Source organism: Cryptomeria japonica, chromosome 1, assembly GCF_030272615.1.
Source record: "Cryptomeria japonica chromosome 1, Sugi_1.0, whole genome shotgun sequence".
Lineage (NCBI taxonomy): Eukaryota > Viridiplantae > Streptophyta > Pinopsida > Cupressales > Cupressaceae > Cryptomeria > Cryptomeria japonica.
Genome location: NC_081405.1, coordinates 409,171,750 through 409,194,542, shown reverse-complemented (window position 1 = coordinate 409,194,542; position 22,793 = coordinate 409,171,750). Strand labels below are relative to the sequence as shown.

Here is a 22,793-nt window from a genome sequence, read left to right as displayed (position 1 = left end):
CGATCAAGAAAAAAAAAAAAAAAAAAATCAGAATGGCGGTGTATATTAAATTTTATAAAGCCACATTGGAAGCATTGTATATAGTATCAATATTATTATTATTATATCATATATTATTTTGTATTATTCTGCTGCGAAAAATGGTTTGATTTGATTTTCTGTATTTACTCTACCATTCAGTACAAGGTCACCACACAAAGCAGTATACTATATTACCAAATCAACAACAATATTGTAAATTTACTCATGCACATATTTTGGCATGTGACTTGCATATCTTTTGTTAAAGATAACACGGCAATAAAAGTAACACAACTGATGCAGCATGCTGAATTTAAGAACAGGAAGCAGTTCAAGTGAAATTAAAACAAGTCATTTAGTTGATTCCACTATCCTGTTTGTTCTCAGGTACAACTGATTACATTCAAATAGTTAAAAAAAATATTCTTATCATTGTAATCCTTGCACCTGAAGATGCTACTACTACTTTACATGTCTACTCCTGAGTTTTACCATTTTAGAGATATTGCCAAATCTCTTAACGCTTTTACTTGCTGCAAAGTCCTTTCCTTCTCTTGCAGTTTCAAACTAATCGCAATTGATTCAGGATCCAAACCCATCACTGCATCACTTTTTGTTTGCAATTTTTGCTCCTCAAGTAACTCGTCAGTTTCTCTAATGAAATCAATACGGAGAAGTGTGTCATCTTGCTCTGGTAATAAGTCGATAGGATCCTTTTGTTCCCATGAATAAAAAGATCAATCAGCACTATATCTTAAATTAAAAAGGCAAATATGTTTCAGTAAGTTCTCATCTTTATCAAAATACAAAAAAGCCTTAAGAGCAACAATTTTCCTCCAAAAAAGAATTGTAGCCAGGCAACAGAAAAAATTATAAACTAAGCATACACCCTCTTCAACTGTTCTCACACAGAGAACACTTAATGCAAATTATGGCTTCATAAGTTCTCAGGCTTAAGCTTCATATTTTCTCAGGCCAAATTTGTAAGCCAAATATTTCCATCAAAACAATTAATTACAAGATGAATACTTTTGGCATGCCATTTAGGTTAAAAAATGAGCTAGAATTCTGAGAATTGTCAGTTAAATTGACTTATTTTCTCTCTTAAGGCATCATACAACAATGCATGGAAAAGATAGAAAATTTGATAAAATGTTAGCTTCAAATTTATATTATCATTCAAAATACTGCAAAAAACTAATTCATGTCAACATTTATTGTAAATACTTGTCTTTAATTGACATTCCTAATAAAGAAACCCATGAATTTGGTAGTCAAGATATTCTGGAACTTGAAAGAAATTGAATTAATCCATAGAAAATAAAATAAGGCAGAAATGACAGACTATTAAGCTGTTAAAATCCAAAATTGCAGACATGTCAAATGGTGTGGACCCATGTTCCTTATCTAAAGCACATCACACAAACAAGTGAAACAAAATGTTAGCATGCATATGCACCTGCTGAATACCATGGGTTAAAATGATTAAGCATAGTGCTAAACCAGGAAGGTGAAGTTAAGGGCTATGGCAATCAAAAAAAAAGGAAAAGACTATTTTATGCCTCAAACCAACAAACTACACCCTTTCTATCTGTCATTCCCTGCACAAACCCTTTCAATCAATAGAATGACTGCAGGAAAACCAAAAAAGGCCTATCGTATGGCATATCTCCGTACTTCTGAGTCCTTTATTCGATACAAAAGCTCACAGGGGGCTTCCTTAATCTCAATTTTCTTTGAATGGCAATTAGTAATCACATATCTCATTTGACAAGGATATTCAATATAACCATCTAAACTCAGATTTCATAATGTCCACAACATGAATGCCAATAGAAAAATTAAAAATTAGCAACAAAATAGAGTTAAGATGCTCATTAATCCACTGGGCAATTCAAATTATTTTATCAAACCACCAAATTATATGAAAAGAGGAAATGAAGAATGTAAGCTAACTTCAAGGAAGGATATGGCTACTTTAAATCTATGAGTAATACAAAAAAATCTGGGGTCATTAAAGGCATCACCTATCTAAAGCCAAGCATCTATCTACGACTTGGTGCCTTGCACAATCACACATCTGCAAGCTATTGCATGTAGCATCATATCTGGATAAAAGAAACAAGAGAAAACAACCCCACTCAAGGAAAAAACAGAGAATTGAGAAACTTAAAATGAAATACATTTAGAACACAAGCATACTTGGAAAAAATTAGCTTGAGAGTTGATCACCTTTCTAGGATTCAGTGCCTTGCACAATCACACATGTGAAAGCAACAGCATGTAGCTTCATATCTGGATAACAAGAAACGAGAACAAACAACCCCACTCTAGGAAAAAAAGGAATTGAGAAAATTAAAATGGATTACCTTTAGAACACAAGCATACTGGGGAAAAAGGAATTCATAGCTTGAGAGTTGCTCTCCAACTTATAGATCGCTTCACCAAGCTGGATGTCAATAGCCACTTTGTGAGTTGGACAAATATCCTGATTCTTTGAGCAATGAGAATCATTTGGATTGATCGTCCACTTCCACCCTCCAATAGATGTCTAAACAGTCTAACCACTTTTTAATTTTTACAAATACTTCCAAGTTGCAAACATAAGAATACTGAGTATTTTCTGCACACCCACCTCGCTTAATCATTTCATAACTTTAAAATCAGCTGGGCCCCAGGAACACCTAGCAAAATGGAAACAAAACCACTAAGAGGGGTACTTAGGAGAAATCCCGAAGTGAGAGCTCTCAACAAGACCTTGTTTGACTGAGACAGTTTACTCAGTGGGTTGATTGAAAGTGCAAATTTGCTTGATTTCCCTATTTGAAATGTTGAAAGTTGTTGCTGGTTTACTCGTTGAATTATTATGTTTGAGCAATGCTTAGTTGATTAAGGCAACAATATTGCATATGTGCAGCTCACAAGAGGCTGCAAAATGTTTTGAACAAAGAGCAAACCTTGGAAGGTTGCAATAATGAATATTGATGTTTTATAAGGTTGACACAATGTTAGCAAAAAGATGAGCCTTGGAAGGCTGCAAATATGCTCAAAGTTTTTGAAGAGCCACAAATGTAAAAAGGCTATCAACTATGAGAGGGCAATGTTTAACCAATTTGTTTGTGACCTATGGAGGACAACGATAATGCTCAAAAGGGCCTCTTAGTATTCAAGTGTTTTTCCAAGATGTAGGATGATGAATCGGGCTGGAGTTGATATATTCCCATCAAAAGAAGTATAGAGTCTGTAAAGACCCGATCCAATTTTCTATACCAAAATTTTGACTTTTTCTCAAAGTTAAAGGTTCGGCATTTTGTCAAACAGTTTATGTTCTGCTAGTTTGATTTGATATTTTTGCATTGTGTTTGTTAGACTAGCATATGCTCCTCATACAACACTTAAAAACAAAATTTCATCACATATTCAACATAAATATATAACAAAACATTTTGCTAAACGGTTGTCCTCATTGAATTGAATGATTATACAAGTAATAGCAAAATGCAATGATCTGTCTACAACCAGCAAGTACAAGGATATCTGCAAAAAAAAATCTGACCTCTAGATGGGTCAATAGTGAGCTCTCCAATGTGCACTCTTTCTTACAAATACACACTCCGATTTCCATGCTGACGTGTGACTGAAACCAAGGTTAGCATCAGAATTAAGGAGCCTCCAGAGATACCCACGAACTCCTAAACTAAACTATGACTTAATAAAGTGCTCAAGCCACCTTGCTGAAATGGGTTGCCCTGCCATAAGGGACCCAAAACGCCTTAAAACTGCTTCAAAACTAGGCATTGGAATGCTAAATAGACCCCAGCCTGCAAAGAATATGTAAATGCCACCCTATGACTAGTTTTGAGTTCACAAAAACCCTCGATGTGCTCCTTAATTCACACACCCAATGTAATAACCCTATCATTTAATGAAGGCCAAAGACCACTAAATTGTAGGACAAGTCAGCAAATCATATAAAGAACAGATAAGATATTAAGCAATAAGACAACATTGTGGGAGTGAAGGAAAATCTTTCAGGACACAAGATTATGGTAATATGAAAAGAATATTTCCAAATGAATTTATTTGTCTTAGCTGCAGAAGTTGGAGAAATTGTGGAATTTAAAGCAATAAATATATTATCAAATCAGGAGGAATTCTTAATCATTTCTCCTGAAACTAGACGATTCCTCAAGACTTGACAAAGCTTGCAAAGTAATTATGGAGATATTGGAGATTACTATATTTTACTTTTGAGTATTCATTAAAGTCTTTTGTGTCGAACACCATGAATGGCGCGGACTCTGTCATCTGATCAGAATCAAGGGTTTCTTTAAGTCTTTTTTGTTGGATTTATGCAAGACAAGTTAAAGGACATATTTGGAGACTCATATATTCATACACCGATCATGTTGAAAACCCATACAGAGAAATTAGGGAAGACTCACATAGAGAATACTTTGCTGATTAAGCAACCAACTTTCTATGCAAGACCAGGTCGGGGGCTAATTCCATGGCTCATATGTCTGATCCTGAGGAGGAGGGTAACTCATCTCCGCGTGAATATGAAGCCCAGGATTCTGAGCCGATGGATTTAGACTCAAAGGAATTAAAGGACAAGTCGGAATCCACGATTGACATACTGGGCACTGCTAGGAGCTCCTCGATTGATCTTTACCGTTTCAACAGGTGGACTTTCCATGAAATTAAGACTCTGCACTTAAAATTAAGAGCCACAAATGCCAAAATTGAAGAGGGTGAACTTAAGCAACATAAAGATAGGTAGATGGTGAATAATAAGAGGGCGGCCCAAGATACAAAAGATTACGCTACTTGGACTGTGGGGGAAAAAAGTATGATGTTAGAGATTTTAAAGAAGAATGGTGAGGCAGTTGAACTTTTAAAGAGAAGATATGATCAGAAGAACAATGAGATCAGCCAGAAGATGATGCAAATTGAGGAAGGTATGAAGAAAATTATGGAGAATAGTGCTGCTATGATGAAAGTTTCTGCGGTCAATATGAACACTCTGGTTTCGAGGCTGGAGAGAATTCATAATGAGAAGAATGTTGTGGATCTGGAAAATGAAGTTGGGGCCTCTAGCTCGAAGATGACTCCTCGCACTACTAGGAGAACTAGACAGAGCACTAAATTGGTGGAAGAGTCTCTTCCACAGGACCTGTTGAACCTTAAGGAAGCTGCCAAGGCTATTCTGCTGCTTGAGAAGGAGGCCTCCCAGGCCTTAGACATTTTTAAGTAGGTGGTCTATGTTTGCTGTTGTTGCCAGCATCTCGTTGGCCTTTTGCTGGTCTTTCTGTGGCTGCTGGGTTGTATTGCTTATGGATTGCAGCCAGTTTTGTTTCTTAGACCTAGGTTCTTTTATGATACTCTAATGCTTTATCTTTAACTCTTTGATGTAAGGGGTTTCGGGTCCCCTCAAAACCTGTTTTTGCTTAATCAAAAACTTTCTATGCAAGACAACGATTCTAATGGCAGACTTTTATATTGAAGATTGCATCGATTTGTGACCAACGTGGTGAAGCACTGAAAAGAATTACTAAGCGATAAAGATACTTAGTGGTGATTAGTAATAAGAAGTGGTGATTAGCAATGAGCAGTGATAAGAGGCGATTATCTATTATAAATGGCAACCTTATTAAGACTGAAATAACCCCATCATTCACTAAGACAAAGAACTCAAGGAAAAGGGCATCGTTCAAAGGCATAAGGAAATCTCACCTCTTATTGTTGTCCAAGAGAATATACTGCAGAACAGATGAAAGCAAGTGATTGTTTATCACTGTCCAAGGGATACCCGATCAGCAATTAGTTAATTAACTAATAATATTTGTTAATAAAGAAGAGGCACAATTTGGTGATTGGTTGCAATGATGTAGAGACACAACTTCTCACATCATGCCCCACCATTGCATACTTAAGGATGCTCATAAGTTCTTTCCAAGGCATGGAATGTTGTTTTTATATACTTATATCTGCAGTTCTCACACGAGCCACTTGACAACCAAGGGGGAGGAGGGTGATTACCCATCCGATTGCAAGGTAAAGAGATGCATGCACAAGGAGAATTATAGCAGAAACAGCATCAAAGGTTGCACATTGACAAAGCCATAACAGGAAGAGCAACAGAGATTGTAATTCAGATCAGATTTATAACCACTCGCGTGAGCATAAAGGAATTTATAAGTCAGGGACAGCTATCTTACAAATAGGAGATTTGAATCAATATTCTTACAACAATCATAAAATCAGTGATACCAATAATCTTCTTACATTTAGCAGATCCATAGCATATTGGAATTTATATCAGACTTTACTATATAAGGATAGTTATATTAATGTCTACTGGTTTGATGTTACACTTCATATTTGTCTAAATTCAAGCATTGTGATAATCCAATTGAACTTATTCTCGATATTAGCCTTCATAGCCTTATTTCCATTATGCATTTCCAATCAAGACCATAAGAACTGCAAGCATAATTGACTCAATAACTAGCAAAATTAGAAAAGGGTCCACAAGGGACATTACACCCAATTTGGTATAGCAATGGAGGCTGGCAAAGAACAAATCAATCACTCCAATCCACTAGAGAGTTCATCACCCAACAATAGGTGTCATCCTCAAAACCATGGTGTCATTCAGTTCCAAACAACTCTTTCAATCCTTCCCAATATTCAGATAATTTGTTTTGCTTGCTAGACCTCACAAATTAAATCTTCAGTCGTTAAATCCCTGTGTGAAACCTATGTGATTCCACCTACAATCAACTAGGCTAGATATCTCACTGCCTAAACCAATTACCTAAGGGTTTTTGTCCTAAGGTTCGCTATAACAAGAAGCTCAAACTTAAAAAGACAAAAAACTAAACAATCATGCCCAAATGAGTTCTCAAATCCTCTTTTTATATTTTCCCATTGAAAATTCCCAAAGGGACCTTTTAATTTCCCATATAGAATATTTCATTAAAGAACCTCTATAAAGTGACATTTAATATTTCCTCTTTAATTTACTTAAGTCACTTTATAAAATTAATTACAATAAAAGTCATTCGAAAAATTTGCTTTATTAAACACTTTATTTAATTAATTTATTCATTCCTTGATATAGCTCAAAATTAGCCTGTTGAAAATATTGTTGTCATTGATGTCAAATGAGATAAAAGCAAATCATTGTTATCATATTGCTACTGTCAAAGAAGAAAATCATTGTGCCTTAACATGTAACTTTGGGGGTTTAAATGTGTTTAGGCCAAACACCACTAATCATATCTTTCAAGGCAATTATTAAGACCAAAATTGGGCGGACACTCTTTTGAGAAAATCTGATTTAATGTTAAATGAGACCTCCTTTAAATGGGACAACTTCGTCGCTTCTCTTGGGGAAATTAAGCTAAAAATATCATTACTTTTTATGTGGCCAAACCCCCTTGAGAAGCCCAATCCTATTGGGTGAAGAGACACAATTGGGGTATAAATTGAAGTTGAAACAAAAGTTAGAAAGCATGCAATTATATGCAAGATTGTTTAGAATTAGATCAGAGAAGACTTATTGCAGCAAATTTTTAAAGAAGAAATTTTTTGTGAAGGTTACCATCAACTAACCATCATCCATTGACGGTTACAAGCTGATTTTATGAAGGTTACCATCAACTAACCATCGTCCATTGAAGAATCAATAAGGCTGAAATTTTGTTCATTTGGAGGTTGGTGCCTCATGATCGAAGAGATTGGTGTCTCTTGCTAAGTTGCTGCTTAGTGTTGACGTGGCTAAAGTCAGATAACCAACTCCCTCTGGTCAATGTAGAATAGAATGTTCTTGCTGAGTAATGTTGTTCTAATTGATCAATGGGGACAACCTCAAGGTTCCAATCATCAGGTCATGACTGCGAGATAGCTCAGTGATTTAATGTGTTTTGCTAGAACACAAGGGGACTTACATGGTTGAATAAAATCAGTTTCTGGCTGCATAGGTTCCCTGAGACTCTACAGTCTTGACTTCATCAAATTGTTCTTTAACATGATGTTGTTTTGGACCTCAACTTTAGATTATACAAAAAAAAGGAAAAATGGGGAGGTAGAGGAAGAAAGAAACTAACTAATTTATCTAAAACAACATATTCAGGTGAATATATGGAAACCTTTGAAAAACCAGATTTAACTTTGATAGCTAATATAGCACAACTATGTAAAATCTGATGCAATCTTCAAGGGAAACTAGATTTTCAAGCTATTAAATATGAATACAGAACTTTTACATCCATCCATTCAACATCTAATAACCGAACTGAGCATATATATGAGTTCTGTTGGTTGAAAATTTTGTACACTTGGGGAAATATACAAAATTGTGGTTTCAACCACAGCACATGAGTAAAAACTCTCCTAATTAAGGGAAGACTCCCCCTATCTAACTACAACTTTGAAAATAAAATAGGATGGGACAGCAATCTTTCTTCTTCTTTCAAGAAAGCCAATATCCTTTTCTCTTCACAGAAAAGCATAGCAATTGAATATAAACAGCAGTAACCACTTTCAAATGAAATGAGAAAAAGGAAATGAAGTTTCCTGAAAGCGCAAAGACTTCCGTCACTTCTTTCGGGACAGGACGACAATATCAAGCTCAAAGACTTGATTATATGAAGTCCTATCTACCCTTTTCTACACTAATGCTATAAAGAACGAGTTATGACAGCTCAAAGACTGAAAAACACTATTCTTTTCTACTTTAGAAAATGGGAAGTAGTATAAGCGCAAAGACTTACAACTATTTCTCACATAATCTATTCCTAAATTCTCTTAAGAACAAATGAAAGCACAAAGACTTGCAGCTTCTCTCAACAAAATATTTAATTTAATCTATATTAAACTCAACTACTTGCAGCACAAAGACTGCAAATCAGAAGTGATTAAGCACTTTAGGAACACTTGCCAGAAAGATAATATAGAACACTAACTCAAGAATGTAGCACAAAGACTCAAAGCTTGAGCAATTTCCTTCTATTCCTTTCAATTCTTGAATTTACACATGAAAGCTCAAAGAGTTCTTTGTTGTAAATTTGGCAGAGGTTTTGCTTGCTTTCCAAAGATAAAAATTACAATAGACCCCTCAAATATTTATAGAAGAGGAGCCTTGAGAAAAAGGTGGGAGGATCGTAACTAACTTGAGAGATTCCCTCAACCACTAAGACATTTTTAATAAATAACTAAGACTTCAATAACTAACTAAGACTTATTCCAACTACAGTCCTAATTGGACACAACTTGTAGTTGCCTTACATGTAATTACAAAAGTGCAAGTAATGTGTAACTTGCTTTTTACAAAAAATATTTTTACATGTAACTTGTAAAAACAAAATTACAACTAAAGATTACAAAAGTGGAAAAATACAACTAAGTGTTGAAAAACACTTTAAGTTGCATTTTGTGAAGACACAAATCCTTGAAATTTTTGGATGCTCGTTTGTAGTTCGTCGGGATTCGGTTCATGGGTGTTCTTGGCAGCAACCATAGTCTTTACAATAGTGTCATGACACCGAAGGAGTGCAGAATTGTTTTTATCCAGGATAAATTGGATTTCATGCAAAAAGGCTTGGTGTTTCATTAATATCTGAATTGAAACGATCGAGAATTGTTCGCTCCTCCATTCATTATGAATCCTCATCTGTAAATCAGCAACTTCTTCTTCTGGAATCAGTTCTCCATCCTGACTTACTATGTTGCAAGAGGCCCTTTCACAATGTGAGACAATATCTCGGAAAACTTCACCCCGGAATCTCTTTGCATCACCAATCTCCTCAATGAGGGATTTAAGAACAAGGGCCTTGTTTTCTAGGAGTTCTTCAAATTCCAAGTACATGACCCTGGAAGAGATGATGGCATGCTCCTGCAAAACACTCAGCTGTTGTTGGGGCATGGTACGCTAGATTGTCAAAGTTTCTTCAACACTTTCCAAATTCTTTTTGAAAGTATTAGAAGTTTGATCCAGTTTCTCCTCAATAGTCTCCAACTTAGACATCATCTGAAAAATGTCTTTCATTACCTGTGCACATAGATCATGAAGCTGATCAACCCAGGAATCCAATGCTTGTACCTTCTGAGCAGCCCTTTCCACTCCACGAATTGATTCTTGGGAACCAGAAGAACCTATGGAGTTACTCCTTTCAGCAACAGGTTTTGTGATTTTATGAATGGTTGCCATAAGTTGTTGGTTTTCACCTTCTAACTTGTCTTTCTTTGCTAGAAGTTCATCACACCTTTGCACCAGCGAAGCAACAGAAAACTGAGCATCATGTTTAATGACCTCATGCGTTTGTTTGCCCAACTCTATCCTTGTAACTTTATAATCAGCAGCTGACATTTCTTCAAGTGGCTTAACTGTAATAGGTTCCACAATTTCAGCTACCTTCATCTTGTTGTTGTCAACAGTTACTCTGGAGATAGTCTTGACCTTCTTAGCAACTTTGGATCTGGACTGTTTCAGTTGCTGGTAATCAAAAGCATCAGGTGAGATTTCTTGCTTCTTCCTTTTCGGGGTAAAAGAACTAAGCCATGGAGGCAAAGTCATCAACTCCCCTCCAGTAGCAGCCATAGGCAAAGGAGAATCAGTTTCTGTTTGAATCACCGTGGTCATCTTGGGTGGAATATCTGTTTGGACAGCGACCGCGGTTTGCTCAGTTACCAATGGGCATGAAGATTGCCTCATGAATTCTTCAAAACCAAAAGTGGAAGTATCAATTTCTGACAGCTGGATGCAAGTAGGAATATCCTCAGGAACTTCCAACACACTCTCTTGTTGAGGATCAGGAGATGGCTCGTATGCTGAAATGGGAATAGCATTCTGAGGAGACTCATCCACAAGCAAATCAGGAGGAGAAAGCGGCGTCTCAATGGGAACTGGAGGAATGATCTCATGAGGCGAGTCTAAAATTGGAGACTTGGGAGCATCATCAGATTGCTGCCCCTCTTTTGGGTTATCTAGATCAATCACCTAAACATGAAATCGTGATTTTTCCTTCCCATGAACTGTCCTCTCCTCAAGAGGAAGCACTACTACACGAATGACTCGCAACTTGATCCTTGTGCCCGAAGATGATGCACCCTCCTTGTTGTCAACCTGAATCTCAGACTTACGTCCAAGAGGCCTTGTAGAATCATCTTCTTTTCCAACCTTGATTTTTATAAGTCTAACAGCATTATTTTTCAGCCATGCGTAGGTGTTAGCCAAGATAGGCTGAAATCTTTCAAGGATGGATATACACTCTTTGTGCGACCATTGGATCAAAGGAAGTGGAGCTTACTCAACCCTCCGTGAAATGTATTCAGGATCAAGTATGTGCCCATCATCAATCATCCCTTGTGGGATATCCACCAAGTTCAAATCAACAATTTGCTCAACAGTGAGCCTGCAGTAATCCATCTTCAGAACTTCAGCTTCTGTGCGGAGATCTGCCCAAATGTCCTCAATGCGATGCACATGCACAAAGGATTTCTTGATCTTCTCCTTCATACCACTGTAATCAAATTCAGCTCTAGCTTTAAACCTTTTGAGCTTGATTTCCTGCAATTCAGTCTCCATGGCCTTAGCTTTTATAGATGTGACAAGGGAATACCGGCCAATTTTCAGTGGATTTGTGGTAGAGATCCCCATTCCAACCTTGTGTCTAGCAGACTGGAAAGTGTGAACAGCCATGATTTGTCTTCCCAACTCCATAAGAATGATCTTATCAGTTGGGTATCTGGGAAGCATATATGGCTGACCGCCATAGCATCCAATTCTCATATAGGTGAAGGTGGGAAACTACAGAAACAAACACCCATATTCGCACACCCTTTCCCATGCCTCATCTGATACTCTTTTATTCTTCAGAGTTCTGTCAAACTGACACATGAAATATCCGAAGAATGCATCTTGGACTCTTTTGAAATGCAGTCTACTGGGTCTCAACGGCAACCGGTCATAATACTCCCAAACTGGTATAAGTGAGCGATCACCCTTGGTAGAAAGACCTGGAAAATGTTTAAGTGATGCTGCCAAATATACCAAATATGAATTCATGAAGAAGGTCATGGTGGTAGGAACTGCTGCAAGTTGTTCGCACAAGGCATCGCTGATGACTTCTCCCCATGAAATATGATGAGACTGCCTTATGAACATGATGAACTGGTACATCCATGGCTCAAAGACATTTGAATGCTCAAGGCCCATCATCCTGTTGAGAAGAGTTATGGTGTCTCCTATCTCCCATTTGAAATTGCAGCGGTACAACTTCGCCCACCTTGAGAAGGAGGCTCGTGGCTCTTGGATCCACTTGTTGATATGTCGTTTGCAATCTTTTTCCCTCTTCACATAATACTCTGCTGCACTTTCTTTGGAGATTTCCATATAAACAGGTGTAGGAGGTATTCTAAAAACCTTCTCGATTGTATTTGCATCAAGACGAATTATAGCTTCACCATTATCATTTTTGATGACTCTTGTTTCTTTATCAAAATGATGGGCACAGGCAAGAATAAATTCAGGTTCTAAGGCAGCCACCGGGAAAGATGATGCATGGTGGATATGGCTGTCCAACAGCCGCTGCAAGTTATTATCCTGTGGATCTTCTACCCTCTTGACGAATTTTGACATATCCACATGCCCTATTTCCGTGTCTCTGATGCGATCCAAAGGAGAAGAAACCTGGGAAGGTGCAACCTCATTCTGATATTTGTCATATTTGTACTTCATTTTCTTTGAAGTTGGAGATGCCGGCAAATCTGACATTGATTGTGAACCTGGAATATTGTGATGAAGACTTAAAAGAGTTAAGGTAACATCATAGTCAACTGCAAATATCATTCTTCCTTCTCCAAATGGGAAAAACTTTGATTCTTGAACTTCACGATTTTGTGAGAGGAAGAGGGGAAATATATGGAAATGGGAAAATCTTGACTTTGACCAATTTCGGATCTTGGGGAAATTTTCGCAAGTATACAAGTTGGAAATAACATACATGCAATCGGGGTTTTAAAACCCGAATGCAAGTACACTTGTAAATTTGCAAATGGAGAAATGGATGGAAAATGAGAATTTGACTTGCAGAAAATAACGGAAATGGAAAGTACGGATATGGGAAAAATGAATGGATAAAAATGGGAAAATTCGAGAATGTCATTTTCATGAAAATGGGAAGAACTCTTCAACATGTAATCCGGTTTTTAAAACCCGAATTTGAAAGGGAGGGGTATTTCACACTTTTCAACTTGGAATTTTAACCAAAAATGGTTAAATTCCTTAACCGTAAGGGAAGAACAAGAATTTCCAGCGAACTTGTAATTGGGATTAAAAATCTCGAATACAAGTAAAGAGGGAAATATGGGAAGAACAATGCAATTCAAAAATTGCATACCAAGGGGAAGATCTCTCTCACAAAAACCGATTTTTGGGGGAACAACAACAATTTACAAAAATGCAACTAAGAAAGAAAACTAAGAAAACAAAAAAATAATAAAATGAAGGAAAGAAAGGAAAGAGAACATACCTTTCTTCAAACTGAAAGTGCTTCTCCAAAAATAAAACAATCTTTGGAATGAAGAAGCTAAATCAATAAATAGAGACAAACCGCAATCTCCAAACCCTTGCCACGTTTTTGGAAAAAAACCGCCTTATATGAAAAAACGTGGCAGCAAATGAGTGTAAAATGAAACAAATAAAGCTCCAATCTCCACGCCTAGGTAGGAGAGTTCAAATCGATTTAGGAGAATGCAGCTTGATGAAGTTTTAATCCCCCAAAATGTGGCGTTTTGGAAACACGTGGTTGCTGATTTGGAGCAAAAACCAGTAAATACAAACCCCAAATGGCATGACAAGTGGTTTCGAATGCATAAGAATAGGGTAGAAACCAAAACGCCTCTCCTTCCTAGAAGATCTCCACAAAAATCTTCTTTGAAATCTTCAAAAACCGTTTTTCCTTGCAATTCGGGTTTTTTGGACCAAACTGCAAGTTCGATTTTGCATAAAGGAATGAAAATTGGGTTTTTGGGAGAATATAACAAGTTTTAATTTTCACTTTTTCACTTACAAAGCCAAATTCGGGTTTTTTGGAGAGAAAGACAAGTTTAAAATTGCACTTTTTCACTTACTAGGCAATTCGGGTTTTTTGGAACAAACTGCAAGTTTAAAATTGTCAAAAATGCACTTTATGTGTAAAATCGGGTTTTTGGGAGAGAGATGCAAGTTTTAATTACTTGTAAAGGGGAAATAAAATCCCTACAACAAGTTAGAATTGCTTGCACACATGTAATGGGGGTTTAAAATCCCTATTACATGTAAAAACCATTAAAGTAGGGGTTTTTGGAGAGAACTACAAGTTTACTTGTAATTTAGCAAAAAAATCCTTATTTTGACTAAAAAAGACCAAAAAACAATAAAAATGATAAAAACAATAAAAGGGAAATTTAAAACAAATTACAAGTATTCATCTTTTAATAAAAGTGCACATGTAATAAGCCAAAAATTCCCCTACAAAGACCAAAACAATGGATATCATTAAAACTTGCAGTTTAAAGAAAATTCTCCACCTACAATCGGGTTTTTAAAACCCGAAATTGAAGGAAAGACATAGCAGACAAACCCAGAATTTGACGAAATTTGAAATGTAGTTTGAGGATGGATTGAGGATTAAGCCAGTCCAAGGATTAGTCGAAATTATGCCTTGGGAAGCGTGCCATAGAGTAAAAATTTTCACTTTTTCACAAAAATTTTATGTAGTGGTCCTTCATTTTTGGAAACAAAAATGAGGACAACAAGTTCAGACTAACCATATAGAGGGAATGGCAATCAGCAAGTCCTTAACGGTATGAACTTATAAACTTCTATCAAATATTACCCTGAATACACAATCTGAAAACAAAATACATAGCATAAAAACAAATGGTGAAGGAGACCATGCACTCACATAAAATTATAATAGCTTTAACTTCCATTAATTCTGTATACATTTTGGCAAAGATTCAACAACAATTCTAGAACTTCTTACAAAAACAAGGGAACTCCAATCCCTTTATATAGGTTTCCAAAATTGGATGAATGGCCCAAATTTAATCATACAAGTGGCCCAGATTCATCCTCCAGGAAGTGGCTGCCCATACCTATTTAATAGGAAAAACATCTCCTTACCAACTACCAACTAACTAATAACTACATATCATAAAGTTGCCACCCCCAAAAAGTGCACCTGCACGGAGCTCAAAATTTGCAAAAGCACTTTAGTGGTGGGAAGAAATAACTATTTCTGGAAAAGTGCCTTTTATGATCCCAAGGTTGATTTTTTCTCCAAAAAGTCACTTTCTCCATCCAACTGAGCTTTCCAAATATCCCAGTTTGTTGTGCGCTCTGCCCAAACATATTCTTGAAACTTTATGCACATAGGAAACAATACCTTACTAAGAGGAATAGGAGGATTATCCACTTTGAACCGGATGCCCTTCCAATGGTTATCCACAACTCTCAATTGCCCGCACCATTCTACATGATAAGTTTCAAAACGCGACACCTCCGCTTGCAGCCTATTGACGAATTCTATGTCAGTTGTGGAGTATGTGATTTTATCAATTTTTAACCTGCCATTCCAACATGATATCATATTGCTCAATATCATGTTATCATTCCAGTCGGTGACCAATGCCTTGAGGACACCCTCACCGAAACTCCTGACATCAGACAAGGCTTCCTCCCTTTCCTCTTGCATTTTGCAAATGGTGCTTGCCATGTCATTCTTTGTGCTAATAATCCAGTACCATTCTTTAAAAGTGTTGATACTATGGGGATCCAGGATTGCTTGTAGCGTGGGAATCGGGGCGTGAATCCAGAATAAGGCTCTCATGATCGGTAGAGCTATATGAATCGTTTCCTGGAATTTGACGTATTCTTTCTTGACCTCCAACATCTTCACACGGATTGACTGTAGATCGATTTCCATGTGGACTGCATCATTGATAACTTGCCTTCCTCTTGCCTTGACGTTAAGATCCATTCTCTAACTGCCTTAGTTGTGTCATGCACTCCCTCAAACTCAGTTGTATTTTTCTGTGCCAATGCCAATGGAGGAACATGAGATTCAGCAATATGTTGCAGCAGCCCTCAGCCTACTAGACACGAGCTCGATACATATTTCATTCAGCACTCATCTCATCCAACTACCAAAGAATGTTTTGTACAGAGTCCTTGAACTCTTCCCTTTCCTATTCCTCGGTAGCCTTCCCCAACGGGATAGATGTGATGCTATAATCAGCCAAGGCGACCAATTCTGCCAATTTATCCTTATGCGGGACAGTAATATGGATCGTTTGATTTCTCTGCTCATCTTTGGTGATCCTGGAATAGGTTCTTGGCTTCTTCTTCCCTTTGTCCTGAGATTCCCCTATTCGAGAAAATATATCCTCCAAGTTGCTTGGTTGCTTGACAATTGCCTTTCACTAGGCTCGAGCTAGCAACCACTCATGAGGGATGGTTTGTCCTGAGGTGACTACCAACTCTCGAGCTTGTCCCCTAGATGTCTCAACAGACTCGCCACATATCCACAGCTAATCGGACGTAGAAGGTGGATTGGGCGTTGTATCTTGTCCTTTACTCACAATCGAGTTTTCTCCCACATCATTGAGCAACTGTTGAGTAGCTTCCAATAGCGGTTGCTCTTCAGTCTCGTGGGGCTCTTCAGTTTTATCTTCCTCCTTTTCTCCTTCAACTGTGGTGTTATCTCTTGTGTCACCTCCTTCCTGCCACGCCTCATGTTTGTCTTCTTGTTGTTTCTGCTTCTCACACCCACTTTCCTGCGTGTACTCTTGCCTGCTAGTCTCCTCATTTGGCATAATTTCCCCCTCCTCGACCTAATTTTCAGGCCCATCCAAATTAATGATCTACGTCTACATTTCTTGCTCATTGGGTTGTTGTGGACCATTTGTCCCTAGTGGCTCATTTGCCTCTGCGACAACTAGAACATTTTGCGGAGGTGGGGTAGGTAGATGATCAAGTTCAATTACTTCATCGTTTGAGTTGGGGTCCTTAGATGAAGTGGCGACCTCTAGCCTTCTTATTGGGATCTTTTCCCGCACATGGGCTTCGGGTGATTGACTGGGGTTCCTCTTTGTCCTCTTTGATGTTTGGGTTCCCCTGCTAGCCATTGCTTTCTTTCTTTTCTTTTTCAGGTTTTTCAACTTCTTCCTCCCTTGGCGCACTTGACGCTTCCTTGTCTTCTGAAGACTGGGACTCAAGGCCACCCATCAAATTATATGTAAACTGGATCCCCTCAAGGGTTAGCCTCTCCATCTACTAGTATAGCCAACTATCTGTACATCTCTTGGGACCTTCCATTATGGCTTCCAAATCTGTGATCGAGTCCTGGGCCCAGTTAATGGATGGTGGAAGGTCTCTGATTGCCTCATAATCTTGGATCTGCAAGCAATCCCCATAATTGACTATCTGATTCGGGACCCGGCAGTACTCAAAAATTCCCATTTGTTGAATACTTAACCTTGAGTATTCTCGTCGGTGGATCTCAAAGTCATCTAGACAGTTAGTCCAGTAGTCTTCTATGGATGCTTTACCTCTACAATGTCTGCCATAAGCCTTCTTCCTTAATTTAGCAGGGTCAAAGCATTTCCTGGGGAGGTGTTGTTCTAGGCAATATGATGCTAGCCCGTCGAAGGATTCCTCGGCATGCACAAAGTTTTTGAAGTACACATCATTTTTTCCTATGACCATTGGGAATGTGAATCCCGATTGCCTATTCTCTCCGAGTATGTGTCCAGCTGGGTGCTCCAATCTAGCAACTTCCAAGAGGACCATTCTATCTGACGAACAATGAGAAAGTCAGAATGGAGATCCCTCAAAGTCTGAAATTCGGATATAGGAGAAACGAGGGAACTGAATGAACTATGCTCCATACTTCCATATCAACACATTAGCTTGCTTTGACAACCTTATATGCAATTCTCCTTGCATCATTCAGACCATGCACATCGTGAATGCATCATTCACGCGCTCATATTGGCTGATTGCATAAGCGATGTTGTTTTTCTCCCTCTGAGCTATGTTGTAATAATGCAGCTGAGGGTAACAGTTGTATACCTTCACCTAATTTGGTCCATTCCCAAATTCTCTTGTTCGGATCAACCCTGGCAGCTGTTGATGTCTAGCAAACATGTAAACCAAGTAGGAAGTCATGGTGACATATTTATTCTCTGCGAGCTCGAACAACTATGTGTGGATGTTGTTGCTTATGATCTAAGCCCAATCGAACCTAGCCTTTCCATTGAAGACCTGCTTTGTGAAATGAAACATCCACTCCTCAAATAGGTTATAGTGGGGGACCCCCATGACTCGGCTAAGCAGTGTGACCATGTCCCTATACTCCCTAATGAACTGGCTTCTATAGGTCTTCTTGACGATGCTAGTGCTTGGAGCTCTCCTTACTTTGAACCATTCTTCGTTTACTATCACCTTGCACTTATTGGGATTCATATCAAAATCAAGTTGGGCCTCATCTATGGTTACTGCACTGGCGCCCTAAGGAAGCGGGATGTCAAATGTTTCTCTACTGGCCTCTGGAGTGAAATCAGCCATAACCATTCCATTTGCAACTACCACCCTGCTCTCCAATTGATAGTGCTTTGCGGCCTCGACCACAAGCTCATAATTCTAAATTGCCAGTGGGAAACTTGCAGCCTGTGCAATGCCGCTTTCTAGCATCCATTTGGGCTTTCCGTATGCGTTTGGACCATATACCCTCTCTTTTAAGTTTTGAATGTCTACATGCCCGAGGTTTGTATCACCTACATTTTGCCAATTACTCAAGACTCTGAACTCCTTTATCACCCCTTGATACTGATACTTCATCTTTTCAAGCTTGCAGGGAATGTCAACTTTGGATGTCTACGATGTCCCTGGTGCGTCAAGTGCCTTCGAAGATTTTGTCCCTTGATTAGGCATCTATCGTGCACACCTGGACACGAATTACGAGACAAGTTAAAGGTGAAAAATGCGGGTTACTAGTGCCAGAAGATGACGTTAGCACTAAAATCGTTTAAATAACGAGATAATTCAAATTTTGAAAACACGTTAAAACACGCTATTTGAACACTTTGAATTTTGCGGATGGAGATTGAATGCAATTTGGATTTGAAAACTTTGGTTAGTTGGTTTGTTGATTTTGAGCAAGTTTAAAATTTTATTGCTCCCTATGTTGCTGATGATTGAAAATTGCAAACGCTTTCTGTTTTAAGTACATTTTGTTTTTGGACCAGTTTGTTTTGTTGGAGATTTAACTAAAAACGAATTGATGATTCGGTTTGGAGAGACGGTTTTAGGTGTTTTCTGTTTACAGCCAGAATCTTCGAAAGATTTGTCTACGTTTGAATTTTCAGCTGGAGGCCGAATTTGACAATTGATGACTTCCTAGGGTTAAATTTAAAGTTTTCTCAATTCATTTTGCATTCAAACCCTAGTTACTACACATGATTACTCATCTAATGCAAAATTTTAACCATTCAAAGGCAGTTTTAACACACCTAGTAGTAACTGAGAGGGCGTTCACTGCAAGAGCTGATTGATCATGGTGTTTTTGGGAGAAATGAAAGTTGTGACTCTCACCTTGCAACACTTTGCCCTTTTAATTTGCTATTGAAAGGGGATTCTCAAGTTTTTGATCAAAAATGAAGGAATCGTGCCCCAACTCGAGCCTCTTGACACAAAACCGCGCCTTTGAAGAACTTACCCTTGGTTCAACTTCGGCCGCCTTAGATAGAATGAAAAGATCGGACTCCAACTAGGGCCTTAAGACGAACTGCGTGAGCTAACACCATTGAACTTCTCCCTCACACCGATCTGCAATTTGACTTTGAGCGATTTGAATGATAAGTGATTTTGTTTTCAAACGCCCCTTCTTGCATAGGAGAAATTTGGGATTTTACATGACAATGAGCAAACCTTTTGCTCCTGTGATATTTTTAAACAAAAATGCCAAATTCCCTCCCTAGAAAGAATTCGGCTCCTAGATGAGTTGAGTGAACTCTTGCTCTTTTAATTTCCTACCAGAAGACCAAAATCGCCGAATACTTCTTTACTTTGCCAAGCAATTTCAGGATTTTGGGTGAATTTGTGCAATTTTATGCCTTGGTTGTTGAACTTTTTAAACGCCCTTTGTCTTTCAATATGAAACTCGGCACTTTGACATGAAAATGAGCGAACTATAGTTGTTTATTTTAGACGCCTATTCCCCTTTGATATAAAACTCGCGCATTTCACATACTTTGCACGATTTTGGTTTGAATTAACTCAGGGTCTTTTATTTAAATGATGTGATTTGTCTTTAAGTTAAAATGCCCCTTTTCACAAGTTTTTCAGCTAATTCACCTAAAATGCGCGAACTTTACTTAAACGCATCTTCACTTTGTCATAGAGTTAGCCCTTTTAAGATGAAATGTGTGAATTCCCCTTGTATCCTTTGCTTAATACAAAACTCGCCCCTTTTAGAGGTTTTGCGCGATTTTTTATTTTATACTTAAACGCCCTCTTTTACAAGTTTTTAAAACAAACTTGGTCATTTCCTTTAGAATGTGCGCTTTTTGTCAAATGCCTTTTCACTCTATGAAATTCTCCCCTTCACTGAAATGCGCAAACTTTGCTTAAACGTATCTTTACTTTACAAAATTCACTCCTTTTGCTCAAAGTGCGCGATTTTGCTCTATGTTTTAAAAGCCAAACTTTATTTTGATGCCCCTTCACAAAATGAAACTCGGCTATTCAACTGAAAATGAGAGATTTTATTTCGACTTGGCTCGCCGAACTTTAGACTTTATGGAGGCTCCTTTTAAGCTCAAGTGAAATTCGGACATTTTGACAAAGGGAGAGATTTTGCCTTAGGCATTTTTGTTGTTTGTAACTAGGAAAGGGGGTTCAGATTGCCTAAGGCAACATCCGAACCCCTAAAGGGTTGGGCCTCCCCTTTCAAGGTTAACGTGTAGGGCTGGACCCTTCACACTAAAAAGGGTAGTGTGCCTCTAAACAGGGCCAGCCCCATAATGACACGCCACACCAAAAACCATTTTGGCACCAAACTTAATTATCTAATTAAGGCCGACTTGAAGGTTGTCTACCCATATAAATAAAGATCATTTGTAAGATCAAATCATTCATTTTTCTTTCCATGCAATCAGTGAAATTTTTCTGCTCCTTGGTGTGTGAAATTAAGAAGTGAACTGGGCAAACTTATTCAAGGAAGACAAACCTATTTTGGTGTTCCTAATTTCTGTTAGGGAGTGCATTAAAGAACAGACTTGGTGCAGACATGGTGAATTTAGAAGTGCAGATCTGATATGACAAAAAGGGCAGATCCGATAAGAGGTTGAAGATTCCAGCTAAGTATTGTATTGTTACAATTCAAGATTGAATACATAATCTGACCTGTGAGTCTTTAGTGCTGGGTTTTTCCTCCTTGGAGGTTTTCCCAGGGTAATTGTGTTGGTCTCTTGTGCACTTACTTTCTATCTTTCATTTACTGTTTATAATTTACTTAATGTTAAAAAATAATTAAATACTGAAAGTCTGATTGCTGGTCTGAGTCACAAAATTAACATGGTATCAGAGCTAAGGTTTTACTAACTTCAGATTTCAGTAAATTATTTGTTGCATCTAGTTGTTGTTTGTTTTCAGATTAAAATGTCAGGTTTGAGGGCTGAAGATAGACTTGATGGAGCCCTTGACTTTGCTGCTTGGAAAGTCCGTATTTTATTGATTCTTGAAGAGAATGAACTGCTTATATTTGTAGAAGAAGAAAGACTATCCCCTCCTGAAGATGCTGAAGAACTGAAGCAGTTCAAGAAAGACTCTCTCAAGGCTAGGAAGATCATAATTGAATCAGTCAAGAATCATCTTGTCACTGTCATATAAAAATTTGCTTCTGCCAAGGAAATGATCAAACACTTGGAAGGGATGTATGAAGTCAACAACCTCAGCAGGACTCTTGCTCTAAGGCAGCAGCTACTTGACATCAAAATGAAAGAAGAAGACTCAATCATGGCCTACTTCATGAAGATCAATGAACTGAAGGACAAGTTAAGTACTCTTGATTGCCAGATTTGAGATAAAGATCTTGTCATGATTGCATTAAATGGTCTACCTAATGAATGGGAACCATTCATTCGTAGCATTGGTGGAAGAGCTTAACGTCCCAACTTTAAGCGTCTTCAATCTAATTGCATTGAAGAGGAATCTCGAATTGAGGTAAGAGGAAAACTCAAGAACTCTCACAAAGATGATAATCATGTTCTCACAGCTAAGTCTAGGAAAGGTGGGCATTGGAAGAAAGAAAAGAGAAGCAAAGATTTTAGATCCTCTTCCTATGATCCAAGGAAGAAGTCAAGAGATTCCTCCCATATTCGTTGTTTCAAATGTGATAAGTATGGTCACTATGCTAGAGATTGTCAGAATGATCCTAAGGAAAGGGAAGCAAATTTAAATGAAGTCGCTAAACAAAATGAGGACTATCTTCTTATCTCTGTTCTATCAAGCAACGTTCCTACGGATAGTGATACTTGGATAATTGACAGTGGAGCCTCCAACCACATCTCAGGTTACCGTGAGCATCTTTCAGATTTGATAGAAAAGGATACCAACCTTCATGTGGTAATCGGTGATGATGCTCGATACACGGTAAAAAGTTCTGGTACTACCTCCTTAAAACTAGATTCTGGTATTTCTTTACAACTCAGTGATATTT

At 38.0% G+C, this 22,793-nt stretch overlaps 1 protein-coding gene across 2 annotated transcripts in view; it reads right to left on the bottom strand.

Annotated features, from left to right (window-relative positions):
• Window positions 1-301: 301 nt before the first annotated feature.
• LOC131065575 (protein PALE CRESS, chloroplastic) overlaps window positions 302-22,793 on the bottom strand; it is a 216,253-nt gene continuing 193,761 nt past the window's right edge. For both annotated transcript variants that reach the window (XM_058000144.2, XM_058000139.2), the window contains one exon: window positions 302-734. In XM_058000144.2, coding sequence (XP_057856127.2) covers window positions 510-734 — 225 coding nt within the window. In that variant the 3' untranslated portion in view covers window positions 302-509. The remainder of the gene's footprint in view (window positions 735-22,793) is intronic.